General features: G+C 42.5%; 1 protein-coding gene across 2 annotated transcripts in view; it reads left to right on the forward strand.

Annotated features, from left to right (window-relative positions):
* The window catches only part of TRHDE (thyrotropin releasing hormone degrading enzyme), a 222,165-nt gene continuing 197,260 nt past the window's right edge, over positions 1,750-26,654 (forward strand). The window contains exons 1-2 of one of the 2 annotated variants that reach the window (XM_021385190.1): positions 1,750-2,705; positions 7,350-7,623. In XM_021385190.1, the coding sequence (XP_021240865.1) occupies positions 1,888-2,705; positions 7,350-7,623 (1,092 nt within the window). In that variant the 5' untranslated portion in view covers positions 1,750-1,887. The remainder of the gene's footprint in view (positions 2,706-7,349; positions 7,624-26,654) is intronic. The other variant, XM_021385191.1, reaches the window with a different exon arrangement.

The following is a 26,654-nucleotide window of genomic DNA, read 5'->3' on the forward strand; positions in this document are numbered from 1 at the left end:
AACGCTACTTGAAACTATCAGCCTTTGCTAGACTTAGCTGCAGGATGAAACCAAAGGCTCAGATCTTTCCAGGGAAAGCAGTCCTATGTTCTGCTCTGATTTATACCAGTTTGAGGGTCAGTGAGTGACTACTCATACTCTGCAACTGCGTGCAAAGTCAGACAGCATTTCTAAAGGATGCAGGAGATTCGGGGAAAGCAGAGATCAGGCATCCTTTCAGAAGGGAAAATGGCTAATACATCCCATTTCACCAAACTGTGCAGATTTGCTTTGCTTACAAAAGAAGTGTAGGACTTTGTTATTGTATTTTCACCATGGAAAGTAAGGCCCTTATTCTGCAAACTGTAATGTACTGAAGTACATCATGTGTTCCATAGGACTGAATGCTGTGGATAAACAGATAGGTAACTTTCATGAGATAGGAGATAAAGAGCTCAAAAAAAAAAAAAAAGGAGGCATGGAGATAGTTTTTGAAGTATGTGAGCAAAGTAAGCAGAACAGGAGGGACGCTTTCATACATCGATCTGGATCTCCGCTTTGCAGATTAATTCTGCGTTTTCACGATCCCTATCCACAAAAGTTTGGGGGGGGGGGCGGGAGAAGGCGGGAGAAGCGGGCTCACACTGAGGCTTTCCTTGCTCCCGGCCGGGGTTAAGCCGCGTGGCGGTGCTCACCCCGGCCCGAGCTCACACATCCCCGAATGCCGCGGCTGTGAGCGGGGAAGCGGCGCGGGCCGGGGGTGGGCAGGGCCGGGGGGAGCCGTCCTGGAGCCGCGGAGCGGCGGCATGGGGCTCTCGGAAGCGCCAGTCAGCACTGAAAGGCTGATTCTTCTCGGCATATTAATCCCATCGATTTAAGTAGGACTGTTTATCCTTTTTCTCGGCTCCATCCCCGTGTTCGGATGACAGCACTATCGTCGTCCAAACGTGCAGCCAGCGGCTCTTTATTAAGTCTATATAAATACGACCCAGTGCCGCGTTCAATATTTACGGGGCGAGCGCACTCTCAGGCGCAAGATCCCGGGGAACCCCTCGGCTCAGGGAGGGGGGGGCTGCGGCCGCCCCGTGCCTCTTCCCCCTTCCCGCCTGGGCCGGGGCTCCCCCCGCCCGCAGCCCCCCCCAGGAGCCGCCGTGTCACCCGGCGGGACGCCTCCTCCGTCCCCGCGCCGCCCCCTCCTCCCGCCCCCGCCCGCTCCCCCGGGGCGCCGCCGTCACCGCCGGCAGCCGGAGCAGCCGCTGAGCCGAGGGGCGGCGGGGCTTGCCCGCCTCTCCCCCTTCCCATCCCTTCCCTTCCCTCGCCTCTCCCCGGTGCCTATATATAGCTGCCTCTGCCCGAGCCAGCCGGGAGAGCGCTCTGTACCTGCAGGAGACAGAAAAGACAAAATAAGAGCGGAGCGGCGAGGAGCGACTCTCCAGGGCCAGAGGGAGGAAGAGGAGGCGGAGGACGGGGCCGGCGCCGCTGTCCAGTGCCGCCGCCCCCGGTGCCGGCCGAGCCCCGCGGGGGCGGCCCTCCCGATCTCCCTTCCACCCCCCGTTATCCCTGCGCGGCGGCGCGGGGCGCGCATGGCTCAGGCGCTGCCGGGGCCGGGCGCGGAGCCTGACCCCGGCCCCGGCGGCTCGGGGAGGAGAGCTCCGTGCGGGCGGCGGCGCTAGGGGGGGCTGCCCGGCATGTGCTGAAGTGCCCCGCAGCAGCCGCACAAGTTGCCGGAGCGGCCGGACGGCGCGGAGAGCCCGCAGCCCCCCTCCTGAGCCCGTCCCGTTCCCCCGGCCGGGGCCGCGGGCGATGTGAGCGGCGTCGCCCAGGCCCCCCCGGCTCGCTGCCTCCCATGCCTTCGGGGCCCCCTCGGGGGGCGGCGGCCCCGCGGGAGGCGGGGGCGGCGCTGCCGTGATGGCCCTGGAGGAGAAGCGGGAGAAGCGACCGCCCGTCACCCCCATGATGATCGAGGAAGAGGCCGCCTTGCGCAACGGCAGCCGGGGGCTGCCTCCGGGCCCCTGGGCCGAGGCGGCGGGGCCGCGACCCCGCACGACGGAGCGGCACATCGCCGTGCACAAGCGCCTGGTGCTGGGCTTCGCCGTCTCCATCCTGGCGCTGCTGGCCGTGACCATGGTGGCCGTGCTGCTCAGCGTCCGCTTCGAGGAGTGCGGCGCCGCCGCCGACGGACCCCCGCGGGCCGCCAACAACGGGAGCCTGCCGGGACCCGCAGCCGGGCAGCCCCGCGGCCGGGCCGAGCCGCGGGAGGAGGCGCGGGGCGGGGAGGAGGCGGCGGAGCAGCAGCAGCAGGAGGAGGAGGAGGAGGAGGAGGAGTGGCAGCGGCGGCGGCAGCTGCCGCCCTGGGCCCGGCCGCGGCTGCCGCGGCACCTGCGGCCGCTGCACTACAACCTGATGCTGAGCGCCTTCATGGAGAACTTCACCTTCTGCGGGGAGGTGAACGTGCAGCTGGAGGTGCGCAACGCCAGCCGCTACATCGTGCTGCACGCCCACCGCATGCACATCGAGGCGGTGCGCGTGGCCGAGGACAAGCTGGCGGGCGCCGTGCGGGTGGCACGGTCGTTCCTCTACCCCCAGACCCAGGTCCTGGTCGTCGTCCTCAACCGCAGCCTGGAGGTGCAGCGGAGTTACAACCTCAAGATCATCTACAACGCGCTCATCGAGAACGAGCTGCTCGGCTTCTTCCGCAGCTCCTACGTCCTGCACGGCGAGCGCAGGTACGGCGGGAGGAGCCCGGAGCGCGGCACGCCTCAGTCCGCGCCCCTCGGCGGCGGCGGCCCGTGCACAACTTCGGGCGGCGCGGGGCGGCGCTAGGACCCGGCGGGAGCGGCGCTGCGAGGCGGGGAGGCGCTGAGGGCCGGCGCTGGGGGGGCGGGGCTGCCGGAGTTCTCCGGGCCCGAGAGCGCTGCCCAGCCCCGCTCCCACGGCTGGGGCGGGAAAGGGGCTCGGACTAAGGGAAGGCGGTGCTGGCAGCAGGCGCTGAGGGGGCTCCTTCACTCCCAAAGTAAACCTTTACGGTCGGCGCAGCCGAGAGGAAGGTTGAGAATTGGCCAAAAAAGTAAGGCAGGAAAAGAACGCTCACCAGTTCAAATCGACAGCCCCTGCGTTAGAGCATACTCTTGCTACTTGTGATTATTGGCAGTTTTCACCAGTCTGATGCTGGAATTGTAAGTGGGATTGAAATTGTCGGTGCCATTTGTTATTGCAGTGAAATAAAATGCAAATCTGGAAATGCACGGCTGTAGGAAAGGATGCAGATAAAATGCCTCTTATCACAGAGTGAGTGGGGTAATCAGGAATTTCCACAGACCTGTGTAGAAATGGGCAAGTCGTAAGACAAGGCTGCTGACAGCAGGGGGGATAATTCGCTTTGCAAAAGCAACAAGAAGTTGTTTAAGCACTCACTGTTCCTGCCTGTTTAAACTTCCTGTGGAAATAGTTGCTCTGCCAAGTGAATGCTTCTGCTGCGACATTTCTTCAAAGTTACTGTTCTACGCATCCATGCCAATGCTCCAGTTGTGATTTGGAAAAAAAAAAGTCTGTTTGCTTTCAGAGTCATCAGGAGAGTTTAAGGCACAGGAGTGGAAGGCAATGATAAAACGTGCTTCCCACAACTTTGTGTGTCTCTTCTGGGATACAAGTCATTTTGTTTTTAATGCACTCGAATATAGTTATGTTCAGCAAGATCCTTGCCTGGTGTATGGTAGTGTTGTGTTGAAATCGGTGGTGTTTTTTCTTTACCCCAGCTCACATGTTTCTTTCGGTAAAATGTTGTTTTTAAAACTGAAATCAGTTCAGGGTTGCAGTTTCAGTTGTTTAGTAGTAGCACTGTTTTTCCTCCTGAACTGCCAAAAACTTCCCCTCATTGGGGTATAAAATAAGTAATACACATTCTAAACCACAAAACTTTTTCATTAAAAGTGTCCTCTTGCACTGTCGCAATTTGCATTTTTGCTTAATGGCCCAATGTTAATGTATCTCATATAACCATTTGTAGTCCCGAAACATGGATGATTTCTGCTATGACAGACAGCAAGGTTTCTCTCCTGCTCTCAGAGACCTTGATGTTCCAGCAGAATTTCAGCTTTCTGACACCTTTATATTCGATTAAAATACAGCGACATTGCTGGAGGAGTAGTTGCTGTAAAAGGGTCTAAAACATCATTTTTCACTTTCCTTTTACGTGAGGAGTGAGTAACGGGTTAACTGTGAAGCTCTGCAAGCATAACAGTGCCTTCACTTCATAATTCTTTTCTTCGTGAAGTTAGTTCATTTACTGTGGTCTTCATAGGTGAAAGTCATAAATTAGCCTAAAGTGTTCACAGTAGCATGAAGTATTTATTTTCTTACTGCAATCTGTGCTACTTTAATTGAAAGCTGAAATTCAAGTGATAAGCTACAAACTTACTCTTCATTATGTGCTAGAATTTGCTGATTACTGAATCAACAAACATTTAATACAGAGCTCCTGTAGAGTACCATAGTAATACGCACACATAATTTAAATGAACATCCACCTTGGGCATAAATGAAAAAGAGAAGAAAATCTTACATTATTCAGACAAAACAAACAGACATATTCTTCCATCTTACCACCACTAAGATGTCAAAATAGATAGCTTGTTGAGGAAACACACGTCTTCCTTTAACAGATGAGGTGGAATTAAAATACCTGCAAATTACTGCTGTGGGTATGCTGAGCAGACAGGCTGCAAGGCTGTCATTCCCAGAAGTACAACTTGTTGTGGTGATGTACTTGGGAATCGGAGATAAAAATGTCAATGCCCAGAGAATTATCTAGGGAGATGGATGAATGGTAATTCATCCTGCTCTTCATTTTTGGTGTGAGATGGAAGTTTTGCTTGTTGTTCTTCCTAACACTTAAGGGAATAGATGAGCATAGACTATTTTATTTTAAACAGTTTAGTCTTTGGGAAGAAGTTTTTTAACTTTCTGTTTGTTTTACTTTCTGGCACAATAAGCAAACTGATATTTGATAGTAGTGCGTGTGTTACAAACACCACTGTTATTGGTAGCTGATGTATTTTTAGTATGGAATATCGACCACCCAGCGTTCACCCAGTTACGTCTGTGTGGATGTATCTGTTCCTCTGTGCGAATAAAGAGGATGCAGAGTTCACCGGGTTTTGTCACTCTGGTGAAGAGGTTGTCTCAATGGCCTAACACCTAACAGGACTACAGATAGGATACTCAAAAAGTGGGAAAATGCTCCCTTTTTTAGATGGTGCCAGTATGTGTACAGTATTGCCTATTTATGCATTTACATGTGTATCTGAGCTCATTAAAATTGTTAATTGCAGATGAAAGCTCATCATTCTGGCTTTAGTAATAACAGGCCGGTACAGGTTTCCGTGCTCACTTGAAGCTACTGTTGGTGTCGTAGCTCTTTAACGTGTGCCTAGAATGCAGAATCAGGACCACTTGAAATACTTTGCATATAAATTAAGTTGCTTTGCTTCATTTAATTGGCTGATTTGGCTTTGTTGCACTAGTGCAAATCCATTGATAATAATGGAATTTTCCTGGATTAACACTGGAATACCTGGCACCAACTTTTTACCTTACATTGAACAACGTTATTCAGAATTATGATGTAACTAACCCATATTTTATAATGAGGCAAGGCAAATGTGATGTGATGAATTCCTTCAGTAATGACTCACCTAATAAAGCTTTTTGTTTTAGACAGAAAACCAATGGTAAAACCTTCAGTGGTGGAAAAAAAAATCTTGTTTTGTTCTTTTTTTTTTTTTTAAAAATCAGCTTTATGAAAGAGGTGATCGTTTCACCTAAAAATGTATATCTGGTTCTGTCAGGCATGGATGCTCTATAGCAAGAGAAATGCAACATTTCAAGAAGTTTATTTCTTCATGAATTTTATAAATTAATGCTGAGGATATTTCTAAAACCCAAGAGGTTTTAGAAAAAATTAATTAACCTTAAAGGTTTCCTGATTTTTTTTTTTTTTTGTCCCCCCCTCACTCAGGGTTTGAGAGCATTAGATGTAGCAGAATACGATATGATGCCCTTATTTGTACTGTAGAATAATGCTTGTGGACTGATGAATAATAAGTGCCACCGTTTTCATTTTATCAAATGTATCCAGCTGCCCTCTTCCCCCAGAGGACTAACAGATGATTATTCAACCTCTAAAATTGTGATAAGTGTTTACCAGCTATCTAAAATTGCATGGTTATTTCCACTGATGGAATCTTGAAAATTGAGACATGATTCAATACTTCTCAAAAAGCCTTCATACTTAGTTATGTAGTTTAGGTGTAGTCATTTTCTTGCCCTGTGTGCCTCAGAAAATATTCCTGTTGAACCCTACGGTTCAACCTTTTAAGTGCAGCTCCTTCCTTCTGCAAAGTGATCGTCATATGTGGGGTTTTCTCCGAATGATGTGAATTTGGAGAAAGTCTCTACCTGCAAAGGTTCCTCTTCTGTATCTGCGTTAAAATCTGCTTAGTTCCAAAGAAAATGGTCACAATTATTATTATTAATAATTTTTATTATAATTGAATTGAACTTAAGCTTTCCCATTTTATACAATGGCTTAATAAATGTCTTCTTCAGAAATCCTTCAATATTTTGACATACAAACTGACATGTATTTGTTGTCTACAAAACACACCACAGAAGAAAAGTATATGTAGAAAAAAGGTAAACTACTCTGTGCTTGTGTAATTATTTGGTTATATTTGTGATTTTGCAAAGGTCCCTGAATGTGGGTTTTTTTTTTTTGTTTTTTTTTTTTTTACCATACGCAGTAGGAATACTGCTGTATTGTAGCACAGCGTGTCTCAGACCTGCATGCCACTTGCAGAGAAGTAATCAGCAGTGGAAAGCAATGACCCCCTTGAGTACGCTGTGTGGGCGTAAGTTCTAATGTCCAAAGAAAGGCAAAGAGTGCTGTCAGTGTCTCAGGGCAGAGTGAGCTCCCTGAAGGCTACTAAATCCTGGCTTTAACTGAGGCTGTGCTTACTTATGACCAATACTGGCCTACTTTTTTTCACATATAGAACAAAACTTCTGTGAGATCCTGAAGTCTGATAGAAGGCAAGGGATTATTTAACATCAGCATGATGCCAGCAAATTTGTACAAAATTTATAGGCCATTACTTTATATTGATTGCGTTACAGTACAGGTAGTAAGAATTCACATCAAGAAAGAAAGGCCACAGTGATAAAGCAGCGTTCAAATCCTGTATACTTGTACTGTTACATTTGTTGTTGTTAAACCGCAATAGTCAAGCAATGTCTTATTTACTATGCCCATGAATAGAGTGCTGGTCACAGTCAGTAACTGCTATGTTGGCTTTTGTTTGCTTCTTTTCCAGGTTTCTTGGTGTTACGCAGTTTTCTCCTACTCATGCCAGAAAAGCCTTTCCTTGCTTTGATGAGCCCATCTACAAGGCCACTTTCAAAATCAGCATCAAGCACCAAGCAACTTATATATCTTTGTCCAACATGCCAGTTGAAACTTCTGTTTTTGAAGAAGATGGATGGGTTACAGATCACTTTTCACAAACCCCTCTCATGTCCACATATTACCTTGCTTGGGCAGTGTGCAATTTTACGTACCGGGAAACTGTCACCAAGAGTGGAGTAGTTGTAAGTATTTCCGATGTTGTACCAGATGCATTTTGCTACTTTGAAAATCTTTGTTTTTTGCAAGGAATCATAACATCAAGTACTTAAAGAATTTTCTTGCTTGGCAAATTTTAGAAATGCTATCTTATTTAATGGTAGCGTGCATTGTTTGGAGCATTTTCTGAAGGTTTACCTGATTTTTTTTTTCTCCCCAGTACTTTTTAAATTGTTAAGCTTAGTAGGTTTTGCTGCCTGATAAAACTTTTAAACTTTCAGACATCCTTTTTAACTCACTTTTGTTTTCTTAGGATGTTTTCTCTTGCTTGTCCTACAGCCTGTTCAATACCAGTGTTTGTGGTACAGTAATTTTAATCCTTTTAGTACTGATATGCCCCTTGGTGTGCTATGTGCCAGCTTGAGAGGCTGCTTAAGTATTTCATCTTAGAACTTGCTTAGAAGCAGGACTTTACATCCTATCAGCTTCCTGTGAAGTTCCATGTTGGTGGAAGCACTGACTTTCTGGAGCTGCTGTTTCCAAATTCAGCATGATTCCAGCAGTTGTGCTGTGGGGAAAAAAAAAGAGGGAAAATCCTTTATTTATGTCAGTTTTGTTTTTGTTTACAAATATCAAGCACAGAACTGTATAACAAGCAAAAACATACATGAGAAATGTTGTCAGCTTAATAGAATATTTCACAGTGCTGTCATCTTGATTTTTCAGGTGTATGTACAGAGAAACTTCCTTTTTAGTTTCTGTGAATAACAAAATTGATCTACTTTTGGAAGCTGAGGGCTGGGCTGAAGTTCTAGCTGTGTGCCTGGGCAAAGTGCATTTTTACCTTTATGCTTCTACAAATGCTCAATTATTTGTGCTGTAGTCTGGCGGCATGAGGAAGAACCGCCTGCCTCCTTTCTGCTGTTGATAGACATGGAATGTCTCCGTAATCACTTTTTGCTAGTCTGAGCATTCAGCTGCTGCAGAGGGAACTGATCGCACCTTTTCGGAGCCAGAAGTTTTCTTTGCTTTCTTGTGCCAGCGCTCACCTCTGCACAGCCCTACACAGTTCTCTGAGAGCTGACCTGAAAAGATAAATGAAAATGTGTGAATGTGTTTTCAGGCAAATCATTTCTTTGATCCATCTTTTTGTGTGACAGCCTGAGACCTAGTAAGGACTCAAGGCTGTGCTCAAGACAGAGGAGTATTGACCCAGCCCTCTTTGTTGGTGGCCCTCACTTGGGTCATGCTGAAGTCATGAGGAAATTAGTGTTGTGTGGTTTTTTTTGTTGTTTTTTTTTTTTGGCACTGGAACAGTTGGGGAGGACTCTGGAGAGGCTTTCGTTCCCATTCAGCCCTATCATTTAATGGCCAACAGACCTATAACGCTGTCCTTTGGCTCCACTGAGGGGAAGGAAGAAATATGGCTAGGACATGGCTCTCTGAGATGATTTCCCCTAAGGAATGTAAGGATGCTGGAAATGTTGAAGCTGTGCTTGCAGTCCCACTGGTTACCTGTGATGGCTGTGCTGCTCTTGAATCTCAGAGTTACAGAAAAGAAAGGCTCCTAGCCCTGCTGCTTCTGGCTGGGAGCAGCTGCTCCTTCCTGTGCAACAGCTCTGTTCTATGGGGCTAGCTGAACCATTAGTTGAGCTGATTTTACACACTAGCTTGAAAAATGAAACCTCTCTCTCTTTTTTTTTCCCAATCTGTCTCTCTCTCTCTCTTCTTCTCTCTCTCTGTGTCTTTTTTTTTTCTTTTTTTGGCAAAGATATTTCTCTGTCAGTTCGGTGAGTTGAGTTAATTTAGAAAAGGATTGCATAAGTGCCCGTGCAAAAAGTAAGAAGGGAGAATGGTGGAGCTGATGCCTAGTTCTTAGTGCTGCTACCTTCAGATTGATTGGCTGTACAAGAAGCATTGCTCTTGGGATGAGTAATTGCTTGCCTCAGGCTGTTGTAATAGTTGCAAGACTGACCTAAGTAGAACAGGCTGAGATTTCAGGCCTTTTCTTTCTCCTTATCAATCAGTACTGAAACAGACTTCTATCCAGGTTGGAGTTGATGTTCTTCATTGTAATATTTCTTCATTGTAATCCTTCCTGGTGAAGGATTTGGTCTTAAGCTCAGAACGATCTCATATTTTTCTGCTTCAGAAAACATCAGTTACTTGTGTTTCTCCTGTAGCTCCTATAAGATGAAAATTTTTGATACACACTGTAGTAACTGGGTCTCATGTTCATTGTGCTCTAATAGGACGTAATACTTGCAAGTTCATAATGCATAATACTACTGTGTTATCTCACTCTGACGTGTCCTCTACTCATCTAAAAAAAAACCAGTTGTAAGCTGTTCAACTTCCAACATCGCGTGCAACATGGAGGGTGAACTTCAGGACCATCAGTTTGCAAGATACAGCCTGTTTCCTCTTTGTTTTCTTACAGCGTTGTTCACAGCTCATAACTTGTAGACTGCTGCTGCTTGAGTATGTTTGATATCTTGAAGACAGAGGCATACTCATGTGATAGACAGTGACTATTGCTTTCTGCAGTCAAGGTTGTAGAGTAAACATCTGTATGTCTTACATGTGCTGAGCAAGAGGCTCAAACATAACTGATACCACTGTAGCCAAAAATTCTCATGAAATAAATACTTGGATGTTCTCTTTGGCTACAGTGGTCTCAGTTATGTTTGAGCCTCTTGCTCAGCACATGTAACACATACAGATGTTTACTCCATAGCCTTGGCTATACCACGATACAGAACTTTGTCAGCAGTTGCTGCAAATTAGTAGGTAATTTTTGGCAAAGACTTTAAAAGCTTGTAAGGATTGAGATTATCTCTTATCGTGTAAGATTTTGTTAGTCTAGAGTTTTATCTCTTGTTTTTTTTTCACAGTGTCCCTATCACTGAGATACATTAATGCCCCAGAAATATGAAAATAGTCTGTTCATCTTCAGTGCTTGTTCAGATTTGTTGAAAGAATACCTTATGTATTGACTTATGGTAATCAGTTTAGAGCTGGCTTTGTTGATATGAACTGCTGAAGCAAGCCATCATTTTATGGCTTTTATGCTGTAGCCCAAGGAGTCTGTGTCTATTATCTAGGTAAATTTTTGAAATTTGACCTCCTGGCACAGGCAATTCTAAACTTCTTGGTTTCCTCTGAAGCTGTTTAGGCACTAAAATTTACTTGTTCCTGTATTCTTGGCAAGTGAACATAAATGTATGATAAAACAGCTAACTTCTAGAAATAAATGAATGTTCAAGAAAATTAACCTAACCTCTGTGATGAAACATTTTGATGGGTATTGATTGGATGGTCATAGCTAGAGGGTTGTGGTCAATGGCTCTATGTGCAGGTGGAGCTTGGTCATGAGTGGTGTGCCCCAGAGGTACGTCTTGGGACCCGTGCTCTTCAACATCTTATCAACAACATAGACAGTGGAATCAAGTGCACCCTCAGCAAATTTGCTAATGACACCAAGCTGAGGGGTGCAGCTGACACAAAAGAAGGAAAGGATGCCATTCAGAGGGACCTGGACGGGCTCAAAAAGCGGGCACATGAAAATCTAATAAGGTTTAACAAGACCAAGTGCAAGGTTTGCACTTGGGTCGAGGCAATCCCAGATATGAGTACAGACTGGGAGAAGAACTCGTGGAGAGCATCCCTCCAGAGAAGAACTTCTGAGTCTTGATGGACAAAAAGCTGGACATGAGCCAGCAGTGTGCTCTTGCAGCCTGGGAGGCCAACAGTACCCTGGGCTGCATTAAAATAGGGGTGGCCAGCGGGGAGAGGGAAGTGATTGTGCACCTCTACTCTGCTTTTGTGAGGCCCCATCTGGAGTACTGTGTCCAGGCCTGGGGCCCCCAGCACAGTAAGAATGTGGAGCTGTTGGAGTAGGTCCAGAGGAGGACCACAAAGATAATCAAGTGGCTGGAGTACCTCTCCTATGAAGAGAGGTTGAGAGAGTTGGACTTGCTAAGCTTGGAGAAAGAAAGGCTCTGGGGAGAGCTCGTTGTGCCCTTCCAGTAGCTGTGGGGAGCTTAAAAGCAGGAGGGGGACCAACTTTTTACATGGTCTGATAGTGATAGGACAAGGGGGAATGACTTTAGGCTAGAAGCAGGGAGATTTTAGGTTAGATGTTCAGAAGAAATTTTTTACTCAGAAGGTAGAGAGGCACTAGAACAGGTTGCCCAGAGAGGTTGTGGATGCCCCCAACCCTGGAGGTGCTCAAGGTCAGATTGGATGGGATCCTGGGTAGCCTCATCTAGCGGCTGGCAAATCCCCCCTGGCAGGAGGATTAGAACTAGATGGAGAGGTCCCCTCCAGTCTAAGCCATTCTATGACTTAGGGGCCTTTCTTCAAGTAATGGAATATATATTATTTTATAGACCCCTGAAAGACTTCAGCTTGCATGTACTTTTGTTTTTGTGCTTTCACAAACTTGATTTTGATTCACAAAATGTTTAGAGAGGCTTAGGGAAAGTATCCTTTCAGATCTGGATGGTACTCTAACGAATAAAATCTCTCTCCCAGGTGACCACTCTTAGTAAATTGCTGTGGTCAAGGGTAGATATACTTTCTAAGGAGTAAATAAAACGATCAGTTTAAAAGCATGTTTGTTCTTAAAAAATGATTACCTTTTAGCTGTTTAGTTTTCCTCAGGGAATGGCATTGACCTCAAAATTAATTTTAATCCATGCATGAGATTCAAATACATACCAAGTTAAAAATAGAAATGTACTTGGAAAACTGAGGTAGCCAATCAAATAATAATATTGATATATCCTGTGTTATTCTTGCAGACATGGAGACATTATATATTTCATACACTACCATTAATTTTGAAAGAGGAATTAAGACAAGTAGTGCTTTTGTAGGAGCACAGTTCAGTGGCTGTGAATCATTCGCATAACTCTTTAGTCTGTATGGGTCTGATCAGAATCCCTTCCAGAGCAGGTAATTTAAAAGCAGAATTGCCTTCTTATGTGCATTACAAGAGTATAATTTGTTGCTCAGATTCATCTGGGATTACAGGGAATGATTCAAATCATTGGTGCTGCCTTTGTGTTTGATCGCAGTTTGATTCCTGTAGAAGGGCCTGTGGTGCAGATACCTCTGCTGCTGTGGACTAGGGAGCAGTACAGTTCTACCAGGGTAGAATACTCCCTGAGGTAATGTTATATTGAAGGAGCAGGGACGTCCTTACGGGCAGATTTAGCTGATCTCTGTATGGCTCTATACTGCACTGCAGCTGTGCCAGCTGTAGTCAGTGAAACTCATGGAACCCGTGTATTGTCATTTTTGCACAGTAAAATAATCCCAAAGAATCCACTTAGCCTTCATGTGCTTACTGGCTTTTACTCATATATTGTGTTTCCTAATCATACTTCATACGTATGTTCTTTGTCAGTAATTCTTAAAAGCAAAATATTGCTGGCTGTATTGTAATACCTGTCACACTACCTCTGTGTCTCTTTCCTTCTTTGTTGTCTTTATTTCTCTTTCCCATTCATCAGGCCTTTTCCTCATTTTTCCCCTATCTAGATTGGTATTTACTCTACTTCATGTTTAGCAGTGCTTCTATTCTTCAAACCCTCCGCTTCTCATTGTTCCTTTGTCAGGTGGACGTGGAAACTTACTATCTCCTTCACCTCTGTCTCAGGTTATTTTTCTTCCTTACTTTTTTCCCTGCCTACTCTTTCACTTAGTAGAAGGAGTGAACTCTCAGGGACAGAGTCTATCAGTGGAGATGAATGCATTGCCAGGAAGAGATGTTTCAGGGAGATTCATCTTCTATCATTCTCTTGGTGTGGATGGGATGTGGAGATAACTATAGAAATGAAGAAATAACTTGCAGCGTTAAAGTATATGACTCTTGTCAGGGCAAACATCTGCTGGAAAGGAAAAGTGTGTGGAGAGGAGTTGGTTCAGGAAAAGTTCTGGGTGAACAGGTTAGAAGAACATTGCAGGCGGTGCTGGAGCTGGTGAGAGTGAGCAATGGTAGTAGAAAGCGGCTAGCTGACTATGTGGTGATGAATGGGAGGAAGAATGCTGTTGGAGGACAGTGCTGTAAGAATTTTGTGTGGTTTCACTTCGGCTACTCCTGCTCCTGTTCCAGAATGGTGGTGGTATGAGCTGCAGGGCTGGCAGCGTGTGGGGCAACCCAGAGCTTGATCTGGGTACCTGAGTCCATGTACATTACGTCTTAAGGACAGCTCTAGTACTGGGTGGGTCTTGGTTTTAGTTTTATTAAACATTACTGCACAGTCATCAGGGGTGAGTAATTTGTCATGATACAGAGAAAGACCTTGAGGCTAAGAAAGATCTTATGAGAAGAGTTATAGCAGAATAAAAGCAGCCTTTATTGCACTGCTGTTATTTGTTATTACTTTTTCTAAGACATAATCAGCAATCACAAGCTCCTGGTTACTAAAGATCTTAATTCAGTACTTTTGTATAGCTTAGTCTTATCTTGGCCAGTGAGAAGGAGCTGTAAAAATCTGGCTAGAGGAAAATGAGATAATTACTGCTTCCATAGTGCTAACTAGCTTGCAGAGAGCCTGAATCAGTGTCCCTGCACTGAATTCTGTTAGGCTTATTTTGGGGGACTCCCTCAGTTTGGCTTGGCATCACACAAATAGAGAGGGAGATCTTAGAATGTGATCAATGCACTGATAGCCACTTGGTTCTGCAGGTGTAAAAAGTCCTTTTTACCTGGGAAGGGCTAGTAAATGGAGTTGCAACAGTAGATATAGGTCACAATCAGCCAACCTCACACAGGAATTGCTACTTTAGGTTCAGTGCCATGTGAGCATGGTTTTCACTTGCCCTTATTACAGGAAGACTGGAAGCAGGGTCACGCTTCTGACCATTCATGAGATGCTAGGGAGCTAGCGTGGGCATTTCCTTATCTGCAGTGCAGTTTGCCTGCAGTCCGGGCCATCAGTCTGACGAGACTCAAGAGCTGACTTTCATTAATAGTTTAAAAAAAAAATAAAAAATCTGGTTGAACAACTATTCAGAATAACTTTCTCCCGAGTGGGTTCTGTCATTTGTTAGATGCTAAAAAAAACTCTATCAGTTCTCTCTAAAATAAATTCATGCTTATTGTACATCCTAGCCTGTAGATTTTAGAATATTGTAATGCATTTGAAAAATATATTAATGTTTGTGTGTAATAGCAATAATGACCTCAAGACCAGGCATTTTCTGTCAGTTAATGACTGCCTGGGTTAAAGGCCTGAGGCTCTGCCTTAGGCCTTCTCTTCTGCTGCTGGTTATTAACTGCCAGCAAATAGTCTCTCCATCAGTTATTATTTATTAATCAGTATTGAAGCAATTATACACCAGATAGTTCTTTGTGAGTGAGCAAATTGGTTGCAGCAGACTGATGTAGCTATCAAAAGTAGAATTAGTCCTCAATTAAAATTAAGTTTTCTTCCTCTGCAGCCAGAGTTTTGCCTGGCTTCAGAGTGGAGCCTTTCTTTCTAAACCTACCTATATGTAAAAAGTAACTTTTGTTAGCCCACCACTCACCACTGGGAGGCCACATGTGTATCTGATAAACAGATAGCAGCTAATGCAGAGAGCACTGGATGTATTTCTGAAGCCTGATGCTGACTTTTAACATTTAATCTTTGTATGTCCTGAAATGCTGGTATGATAGTGATATGATGACACTCATTCATTTTTTTTTTTGTCACTACAAATGTCCTATCCTTGCATCCCCCCAAATAGCTTTCACCTACAGCTTTAAAAAAGATAAGTAAAGCATGTCACACAGAATGTGATTGGAGGTAGGCAGTCATATTGAGCTAGAAAACACACAAATATGAACAGATTCGTTGTTTGTGTTTTCTTTTGCTTGCATGAAATTTTCTCTGTAGTAACATCAGTAAAGGTTAGTTCTACACGTGCTTTTCTGCTCAATTCAGTGCTTATTATTGTGAATTGTTTTAGTTAAGTGGGAAGCTCTAGTACATTAGTAATCCACAGAAACGGTAGCCTTTCCAGGTTCATCACATCAATATTTGTTTGCCTATTCTGTATCTTGTATATTGAAAATGACTTTTTGTTTATTAATTTTTAAATACTGTAGCTACAAAATACGCCACAAACAAACAAAAACCTATGCAATCAGCATCCATGCTAAACTGAATATGCCAGGCAATCCGTTAAAAACATAAATTGCAAACTTGCAGTCCATTGTTATTGATTTCTGGTTGAATTTGCAAGTCGAATGCCTTAGGAAAATACTGTATATGTATTGTGCTTACTGCTTTAAAAAAATACTCTTGGTCAGCACTTGTTGTACATGCAATATTTAAATGTGATATTTATTTCATTAACAAACTCAGCTACACTCCACAAATAATATTATTGATTTGCAAAGCTTGAGTTTGGGAATATCTTGTTTTGTTTTAGTTTGGTTTTTTGCTAAGAAGATCAAGTATCTTGTGGTAGTGATGTACCTCATATGTACAGCAAGAAGACTTAATTGAAAAGCACAAATTAGTTTCTTAATTCATGGCTAATTCATAGTCTTGCAATAACAAGGAGAGGAGAAAGAGGTAGCTCATGTGATTGCTCTTGTGACAAGCATCAGCCGGGGAGGTTGATTGCAATTCAGTACCTTCAAGAGCATTGCTTCATCTAGGGTCTGTTCTGGCTAATATAAAGAAACATCCAGGACTCTTGGTACTTTCCACTCCTCTGTCACTTGCTTATAGGAGTAGTTCAGAGTCTCTGCAATTCCTTACGTTTCCCATATTATAAGCAGGGGAAGCAAGGATGTGGAGGAGGAAAGACTCTCTTCATTTCCTAATGAGCATATGCTTAGTAGCATGTACTGGGTGAAGCCTGAGCCCTTTAGCTGTGCTCTGCTCTGTACGACGTTCTTTCATGTTTCCTAATGCCTCTTATGTTCTGCTGTCATATTTGACTTCATTAACATATTCATTAAGGTCTCTGTCCTTGTCATCAACATGAATTCTTCTTTCTGACATCCATCGAAGTAGTAAGACCCTGTTAGCATGTTACTCTAAGAGTCATACTCTTTCTAGAAAAGCAAAAATGAAGCGCCAAATAATCTGTAGGATCTCACTGCAGGACAGCATAAAGGTGCATCCATTCCAGCACCAGCCTGAGCATCTGTCAGTCAAACCGGTGTTATCCTGTATACCCACCATAGTAACTGCTCTGTGGAGTGAAAATGGATTACTGAGGCAGGTGTCTTAGTTGACATCTAGTTGAGTGACAGATACAGCATTTGTGAAGGAAGAGTGATGTGTACTTTTATTTATTTATAGACCAGACTCTCCTCCAGGGTTTAGCTAAGTTTTAAATGTATTTTTTTTTTCACACAGAAACCAGAAATTTAGCCTATTTATTTCCAGTTTTTATAACCAGTGGTGGGAAAATAACCGCTCATTTCAGAGATTCATAACTCTTGCCAGTCTAACCCCTAATTTTCTGACAGTCAAGTATCTCTAACATTTACTTTCTAGGTTTGCCTTTTACCTGACTTTCTATTTTTTCGTTCAAAAACTTCCACAAAGGTTCTTTTTTTTTTTTTTTTTTTTTAATGCCTGGAGTGTGGGAAAATCTCTCTGGTTTGTGATGTTATGCCCATAGAGGGTCCAGTCAGTATGTTTGATTTTACATAAAGGTGTCCATAGCATTAACAGAACTTTCTGATTCTTCCACTTGGATACTTTGACACTTCAGGTACCCATTTGGAAGATTTTTATCAGATGCCATAATGGCAAGACTTCATAGTTGGAGCAAGCTGGCTGCAGTGGTTCAAGTTTTATTCCCTGCTACTCTCTAAGGGAGTCACTTGCGTGGGCTGAGCTCTACAGTTGTGGGAATAGCTGTGGTGACTCCTGCCTGCCTTGCTGATGGTTGCTTTTATTCTTGACTCTATTACATCTTGCGGTGGCTGCTGAATTGTTAGATTACAGCACGCAGCCCCTTCCCCTGGTACCCTTCTTGAGCAGTGGGATGAGGACAGGTGGCAGAGAACCAGCTGTGTTGGCTTGGTTCCACTGAATGATGCCCTTAGGAAATCCTCTATTGCTCCTTTCTGGCAGCTTTCTGGCTGCTCTGTGCTGTTGAGACATAGCAAGAGCAGTGAGAGATGAGAACTGAGCCTGTTATCTTCTTACTTGGAACAGCATAATTTGAAAGCAGATTATGTTTCTCTTTGAAGGGTAGATGACCTAATGTGTATTAAAAAAGTTATCCCACAGTGGATTATCCTGAAAAATATTTAGCAACACGTTTTGTTTAACAGCTTGCAGCAGAGATGTGTGGCAGTTTAGGACAGGACGTGAAGGCTAATGCATTATTTGAAATGACTGCAGTTAGGGAGGGCCTAAGAAGCAAAAGGTAGTTGTTAGCATTCATTGGGCACCTCTGGGAGTACCCATACTTTCTCCCCTTCCATCCCCCTTTCCCAAGATCAGCGAGTAGTTAGCTAGTCACAAGTCACAGCAGCTTGGTACCTCAATTACGGTTGGTCTCCCTAGGACAGCAAGCAATACCTTGGTTAGTAAAGATAAAAGAAGGGAATAAAAGGTGGAAGAGGAAGAAAGGAAGTGGATTCCTATGGAATGATATAAAAAAAAGAAGGATACTTACTGAATCATTCACACGCTTCATATGTGTTTCTTGTAGTTCTCCATTCCTCTAGCTAATTAGATCACAGTTCATGGTTGAACAGGAATAGGTCATGCTGAGTTTTTTACTGAAGATAGTTCCTATATGCTCAATATTTGATGATGTTGTTTTGCAGTAAATTCAATGTTTCCTTTTAAATACTATGGGAAGAAAAAGGAGACTGATCTATATGTGGTGAGAAAATTTTATAGTTTTCTTTTTAGGTCTTACCTGAATAATTCAGATAGAAGCCTAAATCTGTATGTGGGAATGTCAGTGGGTGATAACATGTACTGCTTCATGTAAAGTCATATGTATGAACATATATACATTCATAAAAAAAACTTACATTTTTGACTGCTGCTGTCAGACTTTTTTCCCAGACTAAGGAATAATTTTCCTCATCTTAATGCAGTTCTACTAACTGGATTCTGGTGATGCAAAGTGAGTGATGCTCAGTCTTGGTTTTCCTTTCTTCATTAATCTTTATTTTTTATTCCTTGGCACCTCCATGTGTTTAAAATATGTTAAGTATGCAGTTCTAGAGCAAGAGGAATTGCAGGTAATATCTGGTATGTTTCAGACTGCAGAACTTTTACTGGATACGTTTTTGAAGTAGACACCAGCAGAGGTTATAGTAGCAGTCTGCCCATATTTCAAAGTCTTCCTATGATCCCATGCTCAGGTTACATGAAAATTGTGTTCATGCATGCATTTGTTATCTATTTTTGAAGGCTTTTCTCAAATTCTATGAAGTTTAGTTAGGATTCTGTACAGGGCTGTGGTTATTAGTAGTACACTTTTTTGGGATCGGCTGTTTTACCCCTCACAAAATGTGGAATGCTATTTGCTTTTTATGCTTAGTTTAAAAATACCAAACAAAACAGAATAAAAACAACTAAAAAGAAATACAATCAAAAAACAAAAAGAAAAAACAATAAAACAAATCCACCATCATTTGACATTTATTCTTTTCCTTATGTCTGTCTATTATATGGCTTGTGATGATCCACGGAGAATTGTTCTGGGTTGACATGGGATGTATTATATAAGCTGTCTGCCAAGTGAAGTTGCATTGACTTCTGGTATGAGATATCTGTAAGGCATACAGAGGAGATGAGGTGGTAGCTTGGAGTTAAGAATCTAGTACAAACCTTTTCAGAACTTTCATGTGGATAGCATGATGACTTGGACTTGGATAGCTTGGGACTCCTTGCTATGAAAGAATTTCAAAACACCTAACTAGCTTGTAAATAAGAGCTGCTTAAGCAGCAGAAAAAACTCAGAGAAAGCACAATTTAGGTATGGAAATGAAGATTTGTAATTTGTGTGGTTACAATAGGGCATATTATTAACACTTGTCTTTACTACAAAATACTTTGATGAGTCACACATGACTGGAAATGATTATACTACCATGAAGTACTGTGAGGATAAAAAGGATCAGTGAATCATAGTGCAGCTGGTAGAATTGCATAGTTTCATAGTTCAGTTATTCAGGGGTTGATGGGTGAGAAGAAATATCTTGAGTACTGTTTTGTACATTCACATGTGCTTCAGCAGCATTTGACGTATTTAAACGTGTTTAATTATTCAGTCTACTCTGTAATTGAAGTCAACAGTACCTTGAAATACCTATGTGAGAAAGTCTGGAAAGGAACAAAAACTAATTTCTGTAGAAAATCTATCTGCTCTGAAAAATGCCTCCTCTCAAATTCATTGGATATTTATTAATGCTGGGGTGTTTTCATAAAAGTGAATTACTATAACAGTTAGGGTAAACATTTCCAAGTTGAAGTGCTTTTCTATAATTGTTGAGCTTTTTCAGCTAAACTTGGACAGGCTTCCCTCTACTGCCTAACCCTTAACCACAGATTTTCACTTGCTTGTCTTTCTTCTGTGGCTGCCTTGTAGTATCTAGTCACTTCAGCTTCTCCGTCCTTCAAGTCCAAGTACTCCTGTGTTTTCCACAAAGCACAACAAGTTCAAGTAATGTTGTTGAACCTTAGGTTGCAGCTGCATGCTGTATGTAATGCAATGAGGAATTGTTCTCCTTTCCTTACCCTGCACGCTTTTACTGTATTGTTTGTATGGGATCTAATGATCAGCAGCTAAACAGTGAGGATGTTCAGTTCAATAATCCAAAAGGAACTAGCCACAAAACTTGATAATCTTTTGACTTAACCCTCTTACTCAGTGTGTAGGTAGTCCATGGACCCAACTTGGTAAGAGATGGAAATGCATGAATGTCCTTTTCAGTGATACGCTATCATAACTGGGGAGTAATTGCAGCATAAAACTGCTTATGCAGTTATTTGGGGAATCTGGCTCGAGGTGTCATTCTTTCACATTCAGGCTGCTCTTGTTATTACTCTAGTCAAGAAGTTAATGCCAGATGCTTGGTGTGCGTTGAATACAAGTGAGACCCTCCAGAGGAGGGAGGTGTTTCTTCCACTTTCTTTGCTTGTACCTTGCCTTCCTGTTTATTAAGAGCCCACTGCAATTATTTCCTGGATTCTAATTGCCTTGGTGTTTGTAGTCGGGGGAGAAAAGAAACTTATTGTTTTTCAGTACAAAATGGTATTGTGCAAGGGTCCACAAACAGAGCTGGCCTTCAAATCATGTGTTAGATCACACAGAGAGATTGTTTTCAGTCTTTTCAAAAACATGCCTATTTTAAAAACGGCCACACGGGATTGTATTTTGTCATGTCCTGTGTGAAGACCAGTTTGGAGATGACAACCAGCTGAGTAGATCACAGCTATCAATGACCTTGACCTGGTGCTGTTATACATAGGCTGCCAAAGGACCTGCTTTCTATTTTATATGTTTTGGAAGCTGTTGCACTTTGCTCTCTGTGACAGTTGGTGGCAACAAGATCTGTAATTTATATACATGTCTCATTTATTTAAGTGCATTTATTCCACATATTCCTTGGCTACCCTCTTCTTTCACTGTGAGGATGCATGACTGGTTGTTCTTCATTCACTTCTTGTGTACCCGTCCTGATTTTATAGATGGCTTAGCTGTCCTTTTTCAGATCTCAAAAATACTTAATCTGGCCTTGTATGGGATTCATTTCCCATCTCTTCTTATTCTTATCATCCTTCTCTCTGCCTTTTAAGTTCTACAGTGTCTGTTTTGATATGCTGAGCAAGAGAGAGGGGTGGTGCCACAACTGCCTGCAGTGCTCAAGGTTTATAGATCTAAGTTTGTACTGTGGCATAACGATGTTTTGTTTTTTATTCTTTTCTTAATCATTTGTAACAGTCTGTTTGCCTACTGAATATCTGCTGAGCACTGAGCTGACATTTTCAGGGAGTTACTCCAAGAATTCTAATCTGAATTATAGCAAATTTTGACTCCATTATTGCGTATGTATATTTATGGCTATTTTTTCCCTATTTGCATTTCTCTGCACTTAACAATGCTGAATTTCATATGCCGTTTTATCAGCCAGTCACTCAATATCATGAGATCCACCTGTAGTATTTTGTACCTATGACTTTTCTAAGTAATTCTGTACAGACTGCACACTTCTCTGATTATGTGTCCGAGTCAATTCTGGATGCATTCCTTATTGCTTATCTCTGATGGTGTGGCAGAAGAGTTTGTGACTAGCAAGAAAATGCCAGTTGTGAATTCTGTTTTGTGGCAGGAAGCTTTCAGACAACCTTACTGAAAAGTCTTGCTGAAAAAGATTTTGACAGTGTAATACTACGTGGCCCTGAACAAGTGAGTAGAGAATATAAAGTTTGCTACTGGAAGTCATTGGTTCACATCACTGCCTTGTTACAAGTGTAGTAACATTAGCAGTTGCAAGACAATTGCTGTGACTGAAATCTGTAGTACTTTGAGTGTGTTTTAGTCAGGTTCAGCTACCCAGATGCAGATGTATCTGTTCTGGAATATTCGGAATCAATTTTTAGATTTTGTTGCTTCTGTTGAACAGATCTCTGTTTACTTACTGCAGTGGTACAAATGTCATCTCATAGACAGACATCACAGAGACGTTTAGGACCTGAAAGACATCTGAGGGTTCCACTTGGTGAAGCATCACTTTAACCATAAGCTGTAGTGTTGTGACTATAATTGTTACATTTGTTTTTTGAACAAATCCTAAGATATGAAATATTTCCTTTACTTCAAGAAGGCATTGCCTGGCATGACATACTTTGCCTTTGTTTTGCTGGGAAGCAGCACTATGGCAAATTGAATTCAGTCATGACAAAGCAAGAATGGCAAGTGTGGCTGGTGAATTGAAAAATCAGTTGTCTGCACATCCCTACTGAGATGCTATCGCACTGGGAAGATTCTTGTTCTTATATTTTTTTTATTTTCGTTATTTTAGAAAATGTTAGTGATCTACAAATATATCAAGTAGAATGCAAAAAAAGAGTATGTTTTTGATGTGTGAAAAATTTTTGTATTGATTATCCCGCCTTTTTTTGTTACAACATCCAAGACTACACAGTGAGGAAGATTTCTCTTCTTAACAGAGAGCATATTAGAACCATGAAAGAAACATCGCATCTTTGTCTGAAAGTCTTTCTAGGCTAGAGTAAGACAGCTAGTGAAGTATTTAACCCATCCCTATGTATCTGGGCAATGCCAAATATGCAGCTTCTGAGAGAACTCCAAAATGGAAAAAAGTTGGACCTTCCATACCTGAACTTTTCATCCGAAAGAGACTGTCTGCGGTTTTGTACCATTTTCTGCTCATCAGCATTCAGCAACCCTGCAGGATAGAGGAAAAATAGAGAAACATAAGGAAGAGAGATAAAAGCAGACTGGGAGCTGAAAAAAGATAAATGACTTTCCTGTCAGTGCAGCATAATGAAAATCAAATCAGTGCTTGGCAATGTGCAGTTGCCCAGTATGGCTAACCCCAGACAAGGTTTTAAGTGAAATATATGTATTTCATATTTTATTCTCATATTCATACAGAGATAAATGACTTTTTTATTAGTTGATAGCAGTGAAAATAGAGGTCCTGATTCCGTAACATATTGAGAAAATGTGTGACAGTGTTTAGTGTCTGTTCAGTTTTTGGCTTTGTGAATAATAGAATTTGTTGTTGTAAATGTAAGGCCTGTTACAGCCCCTCTTTGGTTTGTTTGGGCATTGTTAACTGGGTATTCTGCAAATGGGAGATATCTTAAAAATGTAGAAGAATTATTAATTTGAGAAAGCACAAAGGAGATACTTAGGAGCTAATGAGCTATTAGAATAGCTCAGCGTTAGTGTGCTCACCGTTGTTGACAGATACCTAATGAGTCTTTGCATGCCAGGCAGGCAGAAGCAAGAAAGGGAAGGGTTGTCCTGCATTCCTCCTTTCAACAGACCCTCAGTGTTGCTGAGCTGCTATCTTCTACCAGCTCTGATGGCACTGAAGACTACAGGTGTTGATTCCCAATGGGGCCAACTGTCTTCTCTTCTTATTTTTCCCCTTATTATGGTTTTATGCCATCATGTGTTGGTGTTTTCTTCATGAGTCCCTCAGCTACTGATAATACTGTCTGGATAATCTTACCTCCGTCTCTAAGTTTCATGTTTTTATCTGCCTACAGACTTTCTTGTAGCTCTTCTTCATTAGTTACACAGGTAGACAATATCAGAGCTGGACCTTGGCATGCAGGCAGCTTAACACCTGGATGGTGAAAGTAGTTACCGGTGAGGGTTATAGCGATATTATTCGCGTGACCAAGCCACATCTGTAATTGAAAGCAGTGTAAAAATAATTTGAACAGACTTGTTATCAATTTGATTTTATCAAAATAATTAATAATACTTTTTCTGTGTTATTTGCAAATAATTTTCATAGTTCAAATTGTTACTCACTGGCTCAGTGCTACTTTGTTTGTAGGAAATACACAATGGAAACATAATTCATTCTAGAATGTGGTTATACTGGAATCAGTGCACAAAAAGGAATCCTTAACAACTTTGAAAGAGTTTTGCAAACTTGCATTTTGTTCCAGATTGAATCTGATCGTGTGTTTTTAATGAATGTAGTCTTGAACATCTGCAAACTGTTTGCAAGCTGGGATTTTCTGTTTGAATAGCTGACTGTGGAATCAGACTCTATAATCACTGATGCTGTGTCTCCACAGTACCTATTTGCAATATAGTAATATAATAATCATAATAATAGCAATAATACAATCCCTTCCCAGTTAAAACTCAGTGTTGTGGATAGCATTTCATAGCAGTATAATGTACTATATTGTTTATTATGGCTCACATAAGACTGTGAATGGCCTCTGAACTCCATCTACAGCTGGGAATACACTTGTTTGCTGAGTTGCTCCCTTCCAGCTTCTTCATTTTAGTAAACAAATCCCAGAATCGACAAGTGTACAAGAAACTTCTGAACCAGAGTTGTTTTTTTCTTCTTTTTTTTTTTCTTAACAGATTATATTAAAATGTACAAACCTGGCAGAGGCATTCATTCCATGACCACAGAATGATCTGAGGATACCACTAACTCCATCATGGGAGTTACAAATGAGGCAGAATTGTCATATTCTTCAATCAATTCCTGTTCTTAAATACCTGAGTTGATATTGATTGTTCTAGATTTTTAGTCTTTGATTATGTCTGTATGAATGCAGCGCAAAGTACAGCTAGGAGAGCTACTGGTGTATAAACCAGTAGGGGTAGGTAATGTACCCACTAAGGTGAGGTGCAGAAACACCACTCATGTAAATGCAGAGACTGTACAGTTATGATCATTCTACATAACATGGGAGTAAACACATCGCAGATAAAGTCTTTTTAAACATTGCAGTGTCCAGTGTAGACAATTCCTTCATCTTGTACTTGGTTTTCTGGCTCATCTTTCTAAGCTGTAGGACTAAAAGGGAAAGAAGGATATAAAATCTTTTCATTGCTATGCTTACTGGCTCATTTATGTGGGTGACCTAATAGCTTGATCTGTAATTTGTGACTTAGAAGTTGGTTCCAAAATACCTACTTTTTCTAGTGTATGAAGGTACTTCATTTTTTTTTATGAGCTCAAAGGCCGGCTATTAAACTGGTATTTTTCCATTTGATTCTGTCCTAGAGATTTCAGAATGCCTATTTCTTGAGAATCTAAAAAACTCTTAGCAATCTCGACAGTAATGACCGTGTAAAAATCATCATTCAGAGTCGCTTCTCAGGGTCTGACGTGAGTGTGCTTGGTAAAGTGTCTAAGTGCATCAGTGATACTTGGTTTGGGGAAGACCAATGGAGCAGTGTTTTCTGATGCTTTATGGTTTGTGAAATGGTATGGAGATGCTGAAAGTGATGGAAAAGAACATGGGGAATGATAGCTGTTGAGCTGACTTGCAGCTGTTGTATAGCTCATATTTGACCCCATTCTTGCGTTGGTGTAAAATGAATAAAGCACATCTGTTCTTGTAGGAGAAGATGAGTAATCCTCAGCAGAATACAGCTCAAGTACAGCATGGTGATCCCTTAATTGGCAGTGATTTAGCTGCCTCTGAAACAGAGTGGGATAGCAATGTCAGCAGAGCGTCACATCCTAGGCCATTTGCTGTGCTGTGCGTCGAGGCTCATTAGCTGCGACGCAGATCTGCTTCTGCGCACGCTTTTCTGTGCGATGCAGGGCTGCGTGATGCAGCAATGCCAGTCTGCCTCCTGGCTCCTCTGCACCCTGCTCTGCAGCAGTTGCTCATGTCTCCATGTGCCCTCTCTTCCAAAAGCTTACTGGTTTCTGAGGCCAAGCTCACCATCTGCAGACCCATAGTGACTTGTGGGTAGTGTGGTTTTTTTTTTTATGTTGTTGGTTGTTTTTTTTTTTTTTTCCCATTAATGAGGTCTTTTTGTTTTGCTGGGAAGAAAACCAGAGGTGAAGTATCCAGGCAGCCATTTAACATTATCTCTGACCTACTAACTTGCTGTTTTTTTTTCATGAGCAAGCTGGGCAAAGATCAAATACAGTAAAAGTCTGGAGGCCTGCTTGGATTTGTAAGGGTAATGCACGGAGGCACTTGGGAGCAGCAGCTGGCTGGGAGTCCCTGAAATACCGCAGCTGGATGCTGACTGCAGCATCGAGCTCGTAGGCTTCATCCTTTGGGGCACTCACAATGAGATTGTCTGGTTTTTGAACCAGGGAGGGCTTTCCACTTTGCCCTTTCATTTAAGAAGGAATCAGTCAGCACTATGAGCACAGAAACCAGCAGCGATGCTTCTCCCTGGGATTTCTTTCTTGCTCCCTCATCATTTTTTGTGTTTTTTTTTTTTTCCTTTGCTCTGTCTAATAGGAGACTGTGGTTTCGAAGACCCTCCTGGGAAAAGCACAGTAGATAGCTTGTTGTTACTGCCTCTAAAATGCGGGAGAGCTTTAGGCAACACTGGCAGCAGAATATTAGTCGGTGGTATTTATGCA

Source organism: Numida meleagris, chromosome 1, assembly GCF_002078875.1.
Source record: "Numida meleagris isolate 19003 breed g44 Domestic line chromosome 1, NumMel1.0, whole genome shotgun sequence".
NCBI lineage: Eukaryota > Metazoa > Chordata > Aves > Galliformes > Numididae > Numida > Numida meleagris.